Here is an 18,799-nt window from a genome sequence, read left to right on the forward strand (position 1 = left end):
AAGAATGCCACAAATGACATTATCTTCAATCTTGCCCCCAAATTGTTACAGGATAATAACAGAAATTATAGCTATTATGTTTATCAGCCATTCACTGTAATTGTCTCTCACCATTATCAAAAAATTGAGAGCACTGATCATCCCGGGTGGGACACTTCCCCATGAAGCAGTAGCCTTTTGCATTCTTGCAAGGAAATCCATTTACTTGGAATTTGTCATTAGGACATGCAGAAGAGTAGCCAGTACATACTTCAGGAAAATCACATTCATCTTTTGCCGGTCTGCATATGGACCCTGATTTTTTCATCTGTTCAAGAAAAGTAAAAAGACTGATAAATCTTGAGCATATTTAGGTAGGTTAAGTTTCAGTAAGTAGGAGGAATTTTGACCCATTTAATTTATCTTAAAAAAAAAAAAAGGATTTAAGGTTGGATCATGAGTTTCTAATCCATTCCACTGAGAATTATAATCATTTGTAAATGTGTTGACTTTTATGTAATTTTAGTGTTTTTTGGTGAAAATCTGTATTAGAACAGTATTGGGCAGAGCTGAAAGGACATAAAATGGAGAAATGAGCAAGAGTTCTGTTTATCTGGAGATGGTACATACCATCTTCAGCACACTCATATAACTGGGAATCCCTCTCTATTTATAATGAGGAATCTCCACTCCCAAGAAATCACATCTCTCCAAATGAACTGGAAAAATACCCTGACTCATTGCTGGAGGAAAGTGCATGGAAATGCTTTCTTATTCAGCCACTTGATATGCATTTAACTGTAACGAGTCCTAGAAAGATTTGAAAATGAATAAGATATACTTCCTTTCCTTTGTGAGTTGAAAGAAAGATCTGTTCAGATCTTTGGACAGAGTCATTTGTATTTCTGATTGCCTTTCCTAGGAATATATCTCCAGTACTAGTCACTCTCACTCTCCAATACCAGTAAAATCCCTTCTAGTTTACTATTGTTGGAATGCCACACATGAGCTGAGGTTAAATAGGTTGGCAGTGGTTTACAAAACAAGAATAATGTTTATCATATAACTCTACTCCTAAAAGACCAAGTAATACCTGCTTCTCTACTTCCTAGGCCACAGCATGGCCCAGTCAGAAGTCAGAACAACTCAGAAGTGGATTTACTAGGGACAAGGAAGCCTAAACCTAACCTGGGATTAGTAGTGTATCATCATTCGGTGGACAGCCAATTCTGTCCCCCTGTGTATGCTTAATAAACTGAAAATGGAGAACCCAGTCCTGGCACAGGTCCTTACCTGACAAGCTTCACAGCATTCTCCTTCTGCACAACTAAATCCTGGCTTCAACATGCATTTGTTTGCATCACAGCAAGGATTGGTGCACTCCTAGCAATAATCAAAAATTAAAGATCAGAAACTGTTTGTAGTTAAGGTCTTGTTTAATAAGTTATGGTTCTGTATAATTTATAATTTATAATTTGTCTTTCAGCGTTAAATCCAAATGCATGATCCTAAGCTATGACATGTATATGAAGACTACTGCTTGTAAGTGGTCTTTGGGACATTTATTTATTTATTTATTAAATATTTATTTATTTATTTGAGAAAGAGAGAGAGAAAGCATGTGTGCCTGTGCACAGGGAGAGGGGCCGAGGGAGAGGGAGACAATCTCAAGCATACTTCCTGCTGAGTATGGAACCCAATGTGGGACTCTGTCCCAGGACCCTGAGATCATGATCTGAGTTGAAATCAAGAGTTGGAGGCTTAACTGACTGAGGTACCCAGATACCCTTATTTTGTTTTCTTCCCAGTTGGCTGTTCAGTACACCACACTAATGAATTTTCATCAGCAGCATACAAAGTCTGACATTTCTGACCTTCCATTTTCTTGATAACATCCATTCTTTGGAAGGGTCCTGCTATTTCTCTATAGTAAAGGTTTAATAGAGATAATAGAACTTCTGAAGACCTCATTTTACATTTTCCTCAAGAATCTGAGTATTTCAGGTTGAACTTTGTTGTTGTTTTTAATATATCACTAAGTAGTAAGAGTAGGATAATTTAGCATAACAGGCCCTATATGCTTAAACAAAACTAAAACCAAAACTAAAATTGCAAAGGAAACGTGTCTGCAAATTATAACGTAAGGTACCTCATGTATTAGAATGAAACTGTAGAAACATTCTCTAAAGAATGTGCATAAGCTAAATCCTCAGTTTCCAAAGTTAAGAGCCTCTTTGCATTCAATATGAGACATTTGAAAACTAGGTGTTGCAACCTCGTTACATGTCACTGTTCCCACTTCGATCATGTAATCTCTGATTCACTTACTATTAGATTTGTTTTGAATTTTGTAGTGTCTACAGTGTATGTGTAGTGTCTACACATACTACATATGTGGTTTTCTGACCAGCAGTATCAACATATCCTTTCAGGTTGCTGGAAATAAAGGATCTCAGCCTCACTTCAGGCCTACAGAATCAGAATTCATATTTTAACATCCCCTGGTGATGTATATACACGTGAAGATTTGAGAAATGACTGTCTAAGACTCATACCCGTAGGATAAGCTCTTAACAGAAATAGCTTCGATGTTGGAGGAAAGCAGATTAAGAATTACTCTAAAATTTTTCTTAAAGGCATATTCTAAATGTTCCAGAGACCATAGCTCCAATAAATATGTAGAAGGTTAGAATGGTTCATGCTCAATTAAGACAAGAGTTTTCTAGTAACATGAACTGTCCAGCTGGAGATATAGACCAACCTCTTAAGGCACTGAGTAAGCTCGATTAACTGTGGAGAACAAATTCCTATTGTGAATGAGATCAGACTTAAAGACACCTACGGGTCTTTTTTACAAGAAGGGCTGATTACTATATAAACCAGGCAAATGTGATACGGTGGGTCTCCAGCAAGATCATTATACACAATTCATGACTTGGTAAGATGTCTTGCACTGAGGCTACACCAATGACCTGCTTTGAAATGAGACAAAAAACACATTATTTAAAACTTTACAAGGAATATCTTGGTTGATTAATGGTCACCTCCCTGCCTAGGCTCTAGCTGAGCAGAAACTTTGTAATTTAAAGACATTATTTGTAAATACCTGAACAGGGCCACAATCGCACTCTTCTCCTTCATCCAACTTCTTATTTCCACAACATGGGTAATTATTTAATTTATCAGAAAATGGGATGTTGAACATGCATGTTGGATTATAATCCTTCAGGTGTCGAAGGTACTGAATTCTGTTGCATTTACTGAATTTTAGTGCAGGAATGCTAGAGTTTAAATGAATTAAAAATAAAGATTAATTTTATCAGTGCATAGTGGTGGAACAGCTATGAAACTTTAATGAAGGATTCAGAAAGAATAAATATAAATGATGAACTCTAAAAGTCCATTTACTTCTCCTAGTTTGCTTTACTGCTATAGGAGAGTAGCAAGTGGGCTTTTATTATAGAAAATGTTTTATTGAAACAGCCAACACACAACTCACTAGTATCCTAGTGAACATACTACAACTATATATCGTCCAGAAAGTCCTTCCCGAAGCCCACAGTTTAGACTGAATATGTTTGCTGCTCCTAGATCACTTTCTGTTTGTTCCTCTTGACATAATCTATATATTTGTTTATCATTTATGCAAGATTACAAGTTCTCAATGCAGGGACTGCATTTTTTTTTTCCCAATTTATTTATTTTCAGACAAACAGTATTCATTATTTTTTCACCACACCCAGTGCTCCATGCAAGCTGTGCCCTCTATAATACCCACCACCTGGTACCCCAACCTCCCACCCTCCCGCCACTTCAAACCCCTCAGACTGTTTTTCAGAGTCCATAGTCTCTCATGGTTCACCTCCCCTTCCAATTTACCCAAATTCCCTACTACTCTCTAACGCCCCTTGTCCTCCATGCTATTGGTTATGCTCCACAAATGAGTGAAACCATATGATAATTGACTCTCTCTGCTTGACTGATTTCACTCAGCATAATCTCTTCCAGTCCCGTCCATGTTGCTACAAAAGTTGGATATTCGTCCTTTCTGATGGAGGCATAATACTCCATAGTGTATATGGACCACATCTTCCTTATCCATTCATCCGTTGAAGGGCATCTTGGTTCTTTCCATAGTTTGGCGACTGTGGCCATTGCTGCTATAAACATTGGGGTACAGATGGCCCTTCTTTTCACGACATCTGTATCTTTGGGGTAAATACCCAGGAGTGCGATTGCAGGGTCGTAGGGAAGCTCTATTTTTAATTTCTTGAGGAATCTCCACACTGTTCTCCAAAGAGGCTGCACCAACTTGCATTCCCACCAACAGTGTAAGAGGGTTCCCCTTTCTCCACATCCTCTCCAACACATGTTGTTTCCTGTTTTGTTAATTTTGGCCATTCTAACTGGTGTAAGGTGATATCTCAATGTGGTTTTAATTTGAATCTCCCTGAGGGCTAATGATGATGAGCATTTTTTCATGTGTCTGATAGCCATTTGTATTTCTTGATTGGAGAAGTGTCTGTTCATATCTTCTGCCCATTTTTTGATGTGTTTGTCTGTTTCGTGTGGGTTGAGTTTGAGGAGTTCATTATAGATCCTGGATATCAACCTTTTGTCTGTACTGTCATTTGCAAATATCTTCTCCCATTCCGTGGGTTGCCTCTTTGTTTTTTTGACTGTTTCCTTTGCTGTGCAGAAGCTTTTGATTTTGATGAAGTCCCAGAAGTCTATTTTCGCTTTTGTTTCCTTTGCCTTTGGAGACGTATCTTGAAAGAAGTTGCTGTGGCTGATATCGAAGAGATTACTGCCTATGTTCTCCTCTAAGATTCTGATAGATTCCTGTCTCACGTTGAGGTCTTTTATCCATTTTGAGTTGATCTTTGTGTACGGTGTAAGAGAATGGTCGAGTTTCATTCTTCTACATATAGCTGTCCAGTTTTCCCAGCACCATTTATTGAAGAGACTGTCTTTTTTCCACTGTATATTTTTTCCTGTTTTGTCGAAGATTAATTGACCATAGAGTTGAGGGTCCATATCAGGGCTCTCTACTCTGTTCCACTGGTCTATGTGTCTGTTTTTATGCCAGTACCATGCTGTCTTGGTGATCACAGCTTTGTAATAAAGCTTGAAATCAGGTAAGGTGATGCCGCCAGCTTTATTTTTGTTTTTCAACGTTTCCTTAGCGATTCGGGGTCTCTTCTGATTCCATACAAATTTTTGGATTATTTGCTCCAGCTCTTTGAAGAATGCCGGTGGAATTTTGATCGGAATGGCATTAAAAGTATAGATTGCTCTAGGCAGTATAGACATTTTAACGATGTTTATTCTTCCGATCCAAGAGCATGGAATGGTCTTCCATCTTTTTGTGTCTTCTTCAATTTCTTTCATGAGTGTTCTATAGTTCCTCAAGTATAGATCCTTTACCTCTTTAGTTAGGTTTATTCCCAGGTATCTTATGGTTCTTGGTGCTATAGTAAATGGAATCGATTCTCTAATTTCCCTTTCTGTATTTTCCTTGTTAGTGTATAAGAAAGCCACTGATTTCTGCACATTGACTTTGTATCCTGCCATGCTGCTGAATTGCTGTATGAGTTCTAGTAGTTTGGGGGTGGAGTCTTTTGGGTTTTCCATATAAAGAATCATGTCATCTGCGAAGAGAGAGAGTTTGACTTCTTCATTACCAATTTGGATACCTTTTATTTCTCTCTGTTGTCTGATTGCTGTTGCTAGGACTTCTAATACTATGTTGAACAAGAGTGGTGAAAGTGGGCATCCTTGTCTTGTTCCTGATCTCAATGGGAAGGCTGCAAGCTTTTTCCCATTGAGGATGATATTTGCTGTGGGTCTTTCATAGATAGATTTGATGAGGTTCAGGAATGTTCCCTCTATCCCTATACTTTGAAGCGTTTTAATCAGGAACGGATGTTGGATTTTGTCAAATGCTTTTTCTGCATCAATTGAGAGGACCATGTGGTTCTTCTCTCTTCTCCTATTAATTTGTTGTATCACATTGATTGATTTACGAATGTTGAACCATCCTTGTAGCCCAGGGATGAATCCCACCTGATCATGGTGGATAATCTTTTTAATGTGTTGTTGGATCCTGTTGGCTAGGATCTTGTTGAGAATCTTAGCATCCATATTCATCAGTGATATTGGTCTGAAATTCTCCTTTTTGGTATGGTCCTTGCCTGGTTTGGGGATCAGGGTAATGCTGGCTTCATAGAAAGAGTCTGGAAGTTTTCCTTCTGCTTCAATTTTTTGAAACAGCTTCAGGAGAATAGGTGTTATTTCTTCTTGGAAGGTTTGGTAGAATTCCCCAGGGAATCCGTCAGGTCCTGGGCTCTTGTTTTTTGGGAGATTTTTGATCACTGCTTCAATCTCGTTATTAGATATCGGTCTATTCAGGTTGTTGATTTCTTCCTGGTTCAATTTTGGTAGTTTATATTTTTCCAGGAATGCATCCATTTCATCAAGGTTGCTAAGCTTATTGGCATATAACTGTTCGTAGTAACTTCTGATGATTGTTTCTACTTCCTTGGTGTTAGTTGTGATCTCTCCCCTTTCATTCATAATTTTATGAATTTGGGATTTCTCTCTTTTCTTTTGGATTAGTGTAGCCAGTGGCTTATCGATCTTATTGATTCTTTCAAAAAACCAGCTTCTAGTTTCATTGATACGTTCTACTGTATCTCTGGTTTCTCCCTCATTGATCTCAGCTCTAATCTTGATGATTTCCCTTCTTATGTGTGGAGTTGGTTTGATTTGTTGTTGATCCTCCAGTTCTTTAAGGTGTAGAGACAGCTGGTGTGTTCTGGATTTTTCAATTTTTTTGAGCAAGGCTTGGATGGCTATATATTTTCCCCTTAGGACCGCCTTTGCTGTATCCCATAGGTTTTGGACCGAAGTGTCTTCATTCTCATTGGTTTCCATGAATTGTTTCAGTTCTTCTTTGATCTCCTGGTTGATCCAAGCATTCTTAAGCAAGGTGGTCTTTAGCTTCCAGGTGTTTGAGTTCCTTCGGAACTTTTCCTTGTGATTGAGCTCCAGTTTCAAAGCATTGTGATCTGAGAATATGCAGGGAATAATCTCAGTCTTTTGGTATCGGCTGAGTCCTGATTTGTGACCCAGTATGTGGTCTATTCTGGAGAAGGTTCCGTGTGCACTTGAGAAGAATGTGTATTCTGCTGTTTTAGGGTGGAATGTTCTGTATATATCTATGAGGTCCATCTGGTCCAATGTGTCATTCAATGCTCTTGTTTCTTTATTGATTTTCTGCTTCGATGATCTGTCTAATTCTGAAAGAGGCGTGTTAAGATCACCTACGATTAGTGTATTCATATCAATATGACTCTTTATCTTGATTAACAGTTTTCTTAAGTAATTGGCTGCTCCCATATTGGGAGCATAGATATTTACAATTGTTAGATCATCTTGGTGGATAGTCCCTTTAAGGATTATGTAGTGTCCTTCTGTATCTCTGACTACAGTCTTTAGTTTGAAGTCTAATTTATCTGATATGAGAATCGCTACCCCAGCCTTCTTTTGAGTCCCATTGGCATGAAAGATGCTTCTCCACCCCTTCACTTTCAGTCTGCGTGTATCTTTAGGTTCAAAATGGGTCTCTTGTAGACAGCATATGGATGGGTCCTGTCGTTTTATCCAATCTGCAACCCTGTGCCGTTTTATGGGTGCATTGAGGCCATTCACATTGAGAGTGATTATTGATAGATACGTTTTTATTGACATCGAGTTACCTTTGAAGTCTTTCTTTCTGTAGACTGTCTCTATATTTCTGTTCAATGCTATTCTTGGGATTTTTCCTCTTTTATAGAACCCCCCTTAATATTTCCTGCAGTATCGGCTTGGTGGTTGCATAGTCTTTTAAGTCCTGCCGGTCTTGGAAACTCTTTATCTCTCCATCCATTTTGAATGTCAGTCTTGCTGGATAAAGTATTCTTGGCTGCATGTTCTTCTCATTTAGTGCCCTGAATATATCTTGCCAGCCTCTTCTGGCTTGCCAGGTCTCTGTGGACAGGTCTGACGTTATTCTGATGGGCTTCCCTCTGTAAGTAAGGAGCCTCTTTGCCCTGGCAGCTTTCAAGAGATTATACCTACAATTATAATTTCTCAATTTGACTATCAGGTGTCGTGATGTTTTTTTGGAGTGTATAATCTTGGGTGGAGACCGTTCAGCCTCTAGTACATGAACGCTGGTTTCATTCGCGAGATTCGGAAAGTTTTCATGAAGGACTTGTTCCACGACATCTTCTAGACTTCTTTCTTTCTCCTCCCCTTCAGGAATTCCAATAATTCTGACGTTGGAACGCTTCATGGCATCACTTATTTCCCTAATTCTGCTTTCGTGGGATCTAAGCTGTTTGTTCCAGGCTTCCTCCTGATCCTTTCTCTCTATCTGTTTGTCTTCCAGATCACTAATTCTATCTTCTGTCTCAGTTACCCTAGCTTTGAGAGAGTTTAGATTGGATTGGAACTCATTGAGAGCATTGTGGACCTCCTCCCTGGTAGCTTTAAGCTCCGCCCTAACATTGTGAACATCCTGTCTGGTCGCTTTCAGTTCGGCTCTAATCAATTCTGTTTGGTCATCCATGGCTTTCTCCAACCTAGCTATTGCCTGGATAATTGTTAGCCTGAATTCTCTTTCCGACATATTGTCTATGTTGATAGCCGTTAGCTCTGTTGTGGAAGGTCCATCCTCTGTATTTTTCTTCTGTTGGGCATTCCTCCTCCTAGTCATTTTGGTGGGAGAAGACTGAACAGATGTAGCTGGATGTATCAACTCTGGTGCAGTCAAGGTGCACCCTGGAACACTTCCTGATCTCCGTCTCAGAAGCCTCAGTCTGGGTGCAGAAGCTGAATAAATTCCCCCTTGGATGCTGGCAGTGCAGGTTCCAAGTTAAAGACCCTGGGGGTGCAGGATCTTTTGCTCGTCCCCAAAGCCAAGGCAGTGGCGGCTGTCTGGGAGCTCCTGACCGCCAGAGAGGTTCCAAGCAGCGATCGCACACTGAGATTTTGCCGCTGGCCGGGGCTGGGAGTGCCCGGCTTGCGTACACCTCTTTTCAGAGGCGGCTGTGGGTCGGGCGCGCGTCTGGGGCACTGAGAACGGGGCGCTGGTCCGTAAGCCGCAGGCTGGGCTTTTGCGCGCCTCTGTCCGGGGAAGAGTTTCGCGGGCGCGAGGCTTAGACTTTGAAACAATGGCCCGGGTCTAGAAGCGCCCCAGGGCCTTAGAAACCCAGGAGAGCTGGAGCGACGTTCACATGCATCTCAAGCTTTGTGGTAGGGCTAGCGCGCGTTCTGCAGACCGGCTCCCATCCCCTCACAGGAGCCGGAACCCCGCGCTCTGGGGCACGCTGGCGGCTTAGGGACCAGGAGCCGGTTTCTCCGCCGCACTCTCTCTGCCTCCGCGCCGGGGAGGCCGTCTGGGACCGGGGACTCAAGCCCCTGTCCCTAGCCGCCCCGATTCCCACAGTTTGCCCCCGCGATCCTTTGCTCTTTTGGAGTGCTTTCAACCAGTCTCCGAGTTAATGCTGGTCCCCAGACGCAGGGCACTCTCGCTCGTATCGGGGTATTACTTTCCCACCGGTCGCCTCTGGTGGCTCCCTCCCCCTTTTGTTTATCTTCCGATCTCAGTCCGCTGTTCCCATTCCGCTTTACCTGCTCACTGGCGTCTTCTGCCCCTGTAGAGATCCAGACGTGTATAATTCTGATCTCAGGCTGATTTCATGGGTGATCAGAGTTCTTTGGTAGGTAATCAGCTCACTTTGGGGTACCAGCTGAAAAGACGCCTCTTCCTAGTACCCCGCCATCTTGTCCCCCTCCCTGCATTTTTTTTTTAATAAGCACTAATTAACACAGGGCCTGGCACAAAGTCATTCTCTATAAACATTGTTGAAACAAATGATTTATTTAGTAATACCTTACACATCCTAGAAATGTACTATCCTTCTGAAAAGTGCAAATACTTTAAAAGGCTGAAATTTACCTCCCTTCTGTCTTTCTTTTGTTTTGACTCCCTTGCCATTATTGGTACATAATGGACACAGATGGACTTTTAGAGGCTTAAAAATATTACTTTGGAATGATGGGCTCTGAAAAATAATACCAATTGTATAGCTGATGATATAAAATTAGATATCAGTTATTAGTTATTACTTTATGGCAGGCACTGTACTTGGGTGCTTTCACTATTTTACCTCATTTAATAAATATACAGAAGTGCTGATCATCATCATAAACACTTTTCTTATATGAAATACATGATGTGCTCTCTGTGAAGGACCTCAAAAAATGTGTAAAGTTTAGGAGCTGGCTGTGGTAATTCACAGTATGATGGGAGGACATAGGACATTCATTCACTCTACAATTATTTATACAGTACCTACTATCTGTCTGGGACTTTTCTAGACAGTGTGATAAAACAGTGTAGAATGCAGACAAAACCTGACCTCATGAAGTTTATATTTTTTTGGAGGAATAAAATAATAAGCAAGCTAAGTAGGTAATGCACAGACTATATTAGGTAGTGATTAATACTAAGAATGGGGACAAAAACAAAGAAGAAAGGATTAGAGACAGGATTGAAAAGTTAGATCAAGTGGCTGGTGAAGGCTTGGCTGAGAAAGACATCTGAGTAAAGATTTGAAGGAATAAATTAGAGTTTATAGCAAAGATGATAAAACAAGGCACATAGAGTGTATTCTTCTCTTGGCACCTTAGTATAATTTACTAATTAATTGTTGTATATTTTTGCAGTATGCTCAGATGGAATTTTAGAGTCACTAGGACCAACACTACCAACTGTTAAGATTTAGCCCCAAAGGGAAACAGCCTATCATGGCTGGTCTTGTAATAGACCTTATGGAATATATTAGAAATTGTTTACATAATATCTATATATCCCTACAATATGGAGTTCTAACTAAGAGTCACACACAAAATATTTAAATGTACTCTCTATATTGTTTGAACCCTACCTTCCACCACGATCCATCACACATCTCTCAAAATTACAGGTACATGGGTAATCATCATGCTTCATCCCAAGGTTATGACCTAGCTGATGTGCAATTCTGCTTGCAACTACATTTAGGTCAGGCAAAAGATCCTGGGGCCAAAAAAAGATGTGTATTACAAATTTCTAGAAGTTAATGCACTTTAGCACATAGTGTTTTGAACTATTTGTTGAGACCTGGTTTCTAGCTTCGGTTAACTAGTACTTGTTTGAGAGGCTGTGGCCTTTGTTACCTCCCTGTCCTGCCCTCAGTTCCTTTAATTATATAATGAGGTTGGAAAAATGACCTTTGAGTGTCTCTAACATTTTGATATTCTTTTTTGTGGCACAGTAATAATCATTGCTGGATTTCTATAAGCTCATTCATACAAATAGCTAAAAATCATAATTAAAAATTATAAACTAATGTCCTAATAAATAAACATTATTGATTTGTCTTTTATATGCCAGATAGTCAAAGATGGTAAAAATAAAAAATGTGTGTGGTTCATGTTTTCAGACTATAGTCTCACACTGCCCAACTGTATGTAATGTAATCATGAGGAGGAAGTTTCTACTATTAAGAAAACCAGAAGTTCGGTGATTTGAAATCCAAGGCAGAGTTGATTGTTCCCTCTGTCTGTAGTTCTATTTCATGTTTTAGCCACTATAGTGGCTAATTTTCAAAAAGGGGTGGGATACCAAATTACTATAAAGGTAAAATTCCCCTAACTTGGTTATTTCATCTTACTCATTTGAAGTTTAAAATGTGTTCTGCATGGGTTGTAATGTCATAATTGGAGTGGCAATAGCCTATACTAGATTAGATAGACTCCACTATGCAAAATTTGTGTTAATAAAATACCATGATCAAGGCATAATCATAAAAGGAACAATGTAATGAATAGATGATTTATAAGCTTTTAATTTCAAGGTCTAAATACGACTTAGATAAGACTACTTGGACAGCATCTACTAGAAGCTTAGTGATTTGGGAAAGATACCAGATAAAATAGATAAGTCAGCAGTTTGAACATCTTACTCTTACTGAAAATGAATCACAAGGTTGTTTTGATACAATAATGATAATGATAATAATGATAGTGAACATATAGAGTATGCAAAAAACTTTTCTAATCTTTGTATGTCAATTTGTATATAATTTTTAAAGCTCTGAACAGACTGGTTTACCTTCATTTTTCATCTATAGTTTTTATAAAACTGTTATTTTCCTATTTAATAAAGGAAACAACAATTTCATTGTAGTATATATTGGTGGGGATATATGGCAGAATTCATACATGATCTTTCCTTCTCTCTCTCTCTCTCTCTCTCATTCTTTCTTTCTTTCCTTCTTCCTATCTTTCTTTCTTTCTCTTTTTGTAGGCTCCACCTCCAGAGCAGAGCCCAACATGCAACTTGAACTCATGACCCTGAGATCAAGACCTGAACTGAGATAAAAAGTTGGATGCTGAACCAACTGAACCACCCAGGTGACCTTAGTCCCCTTCAATGGGACACACAATTTATAGAAATTACTTTCAAACTTTGTGATTAAGTTACATAACAAATAAAACCCAGCCTACCTTAACAACACTGGAGGAATAATAGGGCAGGCATATACCCTCTGAATAAGAAGTTCCTTGTGCATGTATGTAGAGCCATTTCCCACTATAAACAAGATGCAAATACACTCTTCAGTCTGAGGCAGTGGTTTAATTAACACAAAGATTGGATTGCAATGAATCCTCAAAATGCCTTTGCACATAAAAGTGCCTTTGCACATAAAAGTGTCTTTTTTTTCTTAGAGTTCTAGAATTGAAGATGATCTTAGTTGTTATTAAGCTTATGTAGTATATTAGAGGTATTGAAAAAGTCAGTACAATCTAAAGTTGAAATCATAAAAAATGTATTTTCAAAAAAATAATAAAATGTGAGTTCAATTTTACAGGGCTTATCCTACACTTAGCTTTGGATAAAACCACTTAAAAGATCAAATAATTAAGTTAAAAAAGTGTTTGGAGAGAAAAATACAACATAGTAAATAGACACATATTAGGATTAATTAGCTATAGTTAAAGTTTTTTAAAATATTTTAATCAAACATAGAAACTCACAGAAGATTAGATAACAATAATCAAACGTTTGAAAGAGTTGTCATATGAATTATTCTTGGATTACCTAAAAAGATAGATGTAGATATGTATATTAAGGGAATCCAGATTTGATATGCTTTCAAGAACATTAAAGAGTGATTATGAGCTGAAAGACCACACTTGGAACATATATAACTAAGAAGATTCAATTATGAGAAAAGTGGTCAGGCTACATGGCCCCTTTCAATCTTTAGCTTTTTTGATCAAAAAGGTATGTTCTATTTCTTTCTTTACTATTGAAATGTCCTACATTTTTAGTCTCAGTAATACTTGGAAGTATTTAGAACTCTGGTCTTCCTAGACTTGATAGATCTTAAAAAAATACCACTTATGGAGATGAAGCATCAGAGCAAACACAATCTAGATTCTGAACTTGCTCATGGTTACTTAGAAACAAAAATCACAACATGAGAATGCCATATATATTATCACTTCTAGTGCTTCGTGAACATAGATGAGAAGACATTCAAGGAACTCAATACATAAGTCCCAAATATGATGTGCAATTAGATATTTAGGAGCACTTTTCTCATTTCCTTATTTGTAGACATAATATTGCTGTGAGAAGCTATTGCTCAGAATAAGAGACGTTCATGAAAGTAAAAAGAATTTTGCTTATAACCATGTGATATTTCTAGACTAATTTATTATTTTAAAACACAGGTCCAAGAAATAGGCAAAGAGGTTAATCTTGTGCACAATGAATGCTATGGTGATAGGTACACGTATCTCCCTGGAGATAAGTGCTGTGGACCATCTCAGTGATAAAAATCAGAAGTGATATTATTTTAGAGGTGTGATTCACTCTCATCAACCTGCCAGAGAGCTGGACCTGACTTCCAGCTGTAGGTTTTGGAAGGTTCACAGTTCTGAGTTCAAACTGAAAGTTAACATTTAGATAATGTTAAGACGCACATTTGTAGGCCATGTTTGCAGATTGTAGGAGAAACACCACTATTACAGGAAGATGAAGTAGATAAGGTGGGTAACATTGTTATATAGTAGCCATAAGGGCACCAGAAGAAATGCTCAAAAGCTCCATTACTCCCAAAGTTGTACTTTCATACTTTTATTAGGATAACAGGACAATGGTTAACACAAAGTTAAGGTCAGTTCAGCTGCACAATTATTTATCATTTCCTAATAGGCTGAGTAGTGTGGTAGCTATTTTGAATTAGAAAAATGATCAAAATGGGCCCCCCTTTCTTAGGAATGACCTAATATTATAGATAACTTTACTAGGAATATTAAAGCTGTGGCAGTTTAGTTATCCACCCTCATGAATAGTAGAGGAGATGCTCTTGAAGCACAATTCATTGGATAGGGACACTTTACTGAGGGAAAATTTCCAGAGAATAAGTTAATTTCCCAGTAATACAGGTTTTAGGGAGTATTGGAATGGCACAGCATGGAAGAATTAAGGGTGTTAGTGCTAGATGCTGGTTAAGTAAATTAATTCTAAAAGTACATTCTCATCCAGTGACATTTCCAAACCTGACCTGAAATGTAAATGTATCATATGTTTATTTTCCAGTGTTAATCAATATTAGAAAGAAAGATTATTTAAAACTTGATTTGGAAATTTTATGTATAGCTGGACATAACATTTTGTCACTGTGTACTATGCAAAATAAATTGTTTTAAAAAGTAGTTTGTTGCTGTTCATTTGTTTGTTTGTTTATTTATTTATTATCAATTTATAATTCACCTAAAGTATGCAGGAAAATAGAGCACTTACATACCTGAGTAATATAACATGATCAAATCTTTTCCTCTTTTTCAGGATTATTTCTTGCCAAGTTGAAAAACGTAATAAGGTATTTTCTATATTTGAATCTATGTCTATTTTATCTCCATTTGTCCACATTTCAAGGCCAACCAATGTCACATGAATGTCCAAGGTTTTATAAATCTGTTCAAAGGAGAAATAAATTTTCATAGACTCAAGCTACAGAAGGATCCTTCACCATTACTATATTCCTCTATAATTAAAAAAAAATAGTAATTTTAACATGTGAGGTATATAAACAAAAAATGCAGGTCTTATTTTACAAATGGTTATACTGAAACAGAATATAGTATAACTTGCCCAGAATACTGGGCAAATTTCCATAACCAACAAAAAATTTAACTTAAAAATATTTGATTTTCTTTGAATATGATGAACCTTACAGACACTGGGCTCAAGATGTGTCTAGCATAAATAATTTAGTAAAACTCATATTATAACTGGCCAGAAGATGTGAATTTATTAGTAGTGGCACGCAGAGGGATGAATGTTCTTTATTTATCTATTTTAGTCATTAGTTGGTTCTGTGGAAGATTAGAATGTTGATATTGGTTTTCAAAATCCAATAGCCCAATAATGAATACTGTTTTTCTGAAAATAAATAAATTGGAAAAAAAAAAAGAACAAAATCCAATAGCCTAGCTGCCACATTTTGTTTGATTTTTTAGGACTACTTTGCTGTCTCAATCTTTTTGGAGACAGCTCAAAACAGGCACAAATAGCTATAGCTCATAAACCTTCTCACTTCATTCCCATTTTGTAAACACTGAGTTGGTAGATACTTTGATGCCAGCACAAAAGAAGACAGAGTTGAAGCAAATATTATATGAAGATTTTGAGGCAAAAGATGTTACATAAATTTTATAATTCCTAATAGCCAGTACAAAGTGGGTTGAAAGAATGAATGAACTATGAACACTGAGTTAAGGTTCAGAAATGATGAGGTCATTCACACAATAATAGTAGAGCATGCAATCAGTTATTAAGAAGTGTGCTACATCATGGCTATAATAACATTGTGTTAATTTTCTACTTTTCTTAACCTGCATAATATGAATATATTGAATTTCATGTGTCAACATAATAACCCAACAAAGTCATTTCGTAAACCCAAGAAGTAGGCTTCCTTTAAAGAATCATGAAGTTAGACCTTTAGTTAAATCATGATCTCAAATCCATTCTGGAGCCTGTAATGTCCATTCGTTTTAACCCTGACCTTAGCATGTAATAGACCTTATATGTCAGGTACCACAGAACAATATATTTGTTTTAACCTGGTCTCCTTATAGTCTCTACCATTCATGGGTGGGCTTTAGGTCCATCAAACTGGAGAAAGTACAAATGGAAACAATAGTTATCATTTATCATCCTATGAATGTGCTCTCTTCTAGTGAAAACATACCCTATAAAATAAAAACCATGCTGCATCTATGGAATGCTTGGAAGGGTTTGTATATACTATTTGGGAGATTGTGAAGAGTTGGTTCACTCTTCACAGTAGAGAAAAAACTGAACTTTCCGAGATAAAGGAGTAAAGATATTGTGAAAGTAAGTGAGAGAGGATGAAGTAAAATAATGAGTGTGGGCACTGTGGAGGATAAAGGATTGGTATGACTTCCCAATCTAAACTGAATATCTTTAGTGAAAGTTTAGTAATTTGCACCAATTTTGTATTTATGCTTACTTTGGTGATGGGAACCCAAAGAGAAAGACCGAGTCTTATATTTTTATCAGTGTTAGGGTAGTGATAAAGACAATCACAAAATATAAGAAACAGGATAAAAGGAGCTTGGGCTGAGAGGCAGAGGAGCAGAGCAGATCACTCTCAGAGCAGAGCCATTACCAGGCATGAGCCCTTCCATGCTACACACAGGCAGGGGGATTAATTCACACACAAAGCCAGAGTAGCTCCTGGTCCTTTCTGATTGAAGACAGAATAGTCCAGGCAAGAGAACTGAGACATAGCCCCACCCATTGTGGGGAGAGTCTTCTGGTTCTATCTGACTAGAAGAGCTAATGACATTCCTGAAAGCTGTGTGAACCAATGGTGGCTTGAGCCAAGAGTTGAGCGGATACAGCTGATTACTCTCAGAAAAAAGCCAATACAGGTATTCCTTAATTTTTAAGTTTGTGTTATGCCATTTGCTTTCACAAAAGGCCAACATTAGAATCCGTTTTTCACTGAACAAAAGAAATCTGAAGAGGATTTTTGCTTTTATGAGAAAGGGCAAAAAGCAAAAGTGATGCTAGTGTTTGCTTTTGTGGTGAGCCATTGTAGAGCCATTGCAGTGTCATCCCAGGTAGGTGACACTGTCCAGCACCAAGCCACTGTAGCTTCAAAGTGTGTCTGTGAGCATCAGTGCTTTATCTCAGTTTCTTTTGTGCATTTGTTAGGAAGATGTGTTTCAAGGTACCAGAAAAGCCTAAGAGAAGATGTGTTTTGTTTTGTTTTTTTTTGGGGTGTGTGTGTGTGTGTGTGTGTGTGTTTGTGTTTGTTGTTGTTTGTTTGTTTTTTGGCTCAAAAACATTCCCATATAAATTAATAGTAATTGCTTCTCAGCTTTATGCTATTTGGCCAATGATATATTTAACAGGAATACTCCATGTTCAGATAGGGGAGAAACCTATTCCAGCATGACGGCTTCCTGAGCTACACAGAGGCAGGGGGCTAATTTTTAGCCAAGGCTGAGGGCAGATTCTGATCCCTTCTAACTGGAGAGCCTGGTTTGGAAAATTGATAGTTGCCTGGAGTAGCCACCCAGGCAAGGAAGATGACACATAACCCACCCAGTGTGAAGAGAGGGTGTTTGTCTCAACTGACTGAAGGTTGGTAAAACACCTGAAAGCTGTGCAGCCCAGAAAATTTAAGAAAGGCACAAGAGAAAGGCAAACATCACCCACAGTTCGCAGACCAGAGCCAGCGATGCTGTTTGGCTGGGGACCTTGGGGTGCAGTTCAGCTTAAGTTAAGACAACAAAGATATATTCCAGTTTTAGAGCTGCTTCTCCCACTGCACGAGGGCAGAGAATCTAATTCATAATCAAGGATCATGAAAAATTAGGTAAATTTGACTCCACGAAAGGAAACTGATAAAGCTCCAATAACTGACCATAAAGAAACAGAGATCTATAAACTGTCAGGGACACCATTTTGAATAATCCTCTAAGGAAGTTTAGCAGACTATAAGAAAACACAGACAACTAAATAAAATTGGGAAAATAATTCAAGAACAAAAAGAAAAGTTTGGCCATGTGGGAGAAAGAATTAGACAGTAGACATTACCCAGTGAGAGGCGCAAAATGGAAAAAAAGAATGAAAAAGAGTGAAGAAAGCCTACTGGAATTATGAGACACAATGTAAAAATACCATGAGGATTCTAAAAGGAGAAGAGAAAAAAAAAATGACAGAAAGTATATTTAAAGCAATAATGGCTAAAAACTTCCTGAACTTGGTGAAAGAAATAGACATCTAGATCCATGAAGTCTGAAAGACAAATAGATTAAACCTAAAAGGGCTACATTAAGATACATTGCAATTAAATTGTCAAAAATCAAAGATGAAAGAATTTTAAGAGCAGCAGAGAAAAGAGAGGTATTACATATAAGAGATTGTTGGATTTTGCTTTTTTAATCCCTTCACCCTATAGACAGATTTCTCAACAGAAACTTTTTAGGCAAAGAGATAATGTAATATCAAAATAACTGCCAACCAAGAATACAATGGCTGGTAAAGGTGTCCTTCAGAAATGAAAGAGAGATAAAAATTTTCTTGAACAACCAAAAACTGAGGAAGGGAGTTCATTACCACGAGACCTGCCTTAGGAGAAATGTTAAATCCCTCTTTGAATAGAATTAAAAATTG

The 18,799-nt window shown here is 37.9% G+C and overlaps 1 protein-coding gene across 1 annotated transcript in view; it reads right to left on the reverse strand.

Moving 5' to 3' along the window:
- The window catches only part of ADAM7 (ADAM metallopeptidase domain 7), a 101,187-nt gene that overhangs the window by 28,089 nt on the left and 54,299 nt on the right, over positions 1-18,799 (reverse strand). The window contains exons 9-14 of the mRNA XM_044225979.1: positions 14,892-15,061; positions 12,580-12,664; positions 10,977-11,107; positions 3,086-3,260; positions 1,273-1,362; positions 112-307 (exon numbers count right to left, since the gene is read on the reverse strand). Of these exons, the coding sequence (XP_044081914.1) occupies positions 112-307; positions 1,273-1,362; positions 3,086-3,260; positions 10,977-11,107; positions 12,580-12,664; positions 14,892-15,061 (847 nt within the window). The remainder of the gene's footprint in view (positions 1-111; positions 308-1,272; positions 1,363-3,085; positions 3,261-10,976; positions 11,108-12,579; positions 12,665-14,891; positions 15,062-18,799) is intronic.

This window comes from Neovison vison, chromosome 11, assembly GCF_020171115.1.
Source record: "Neovison vison isolate M4711 chromosome 11, ASM_NN_V1, whole genome shotgun sequence".
Lineage (NCBI taxonomy): Eukaryota > Metazoa > Chordata > Mammalia > Carnivora > Mustelidae > Neogale > Neogale vison.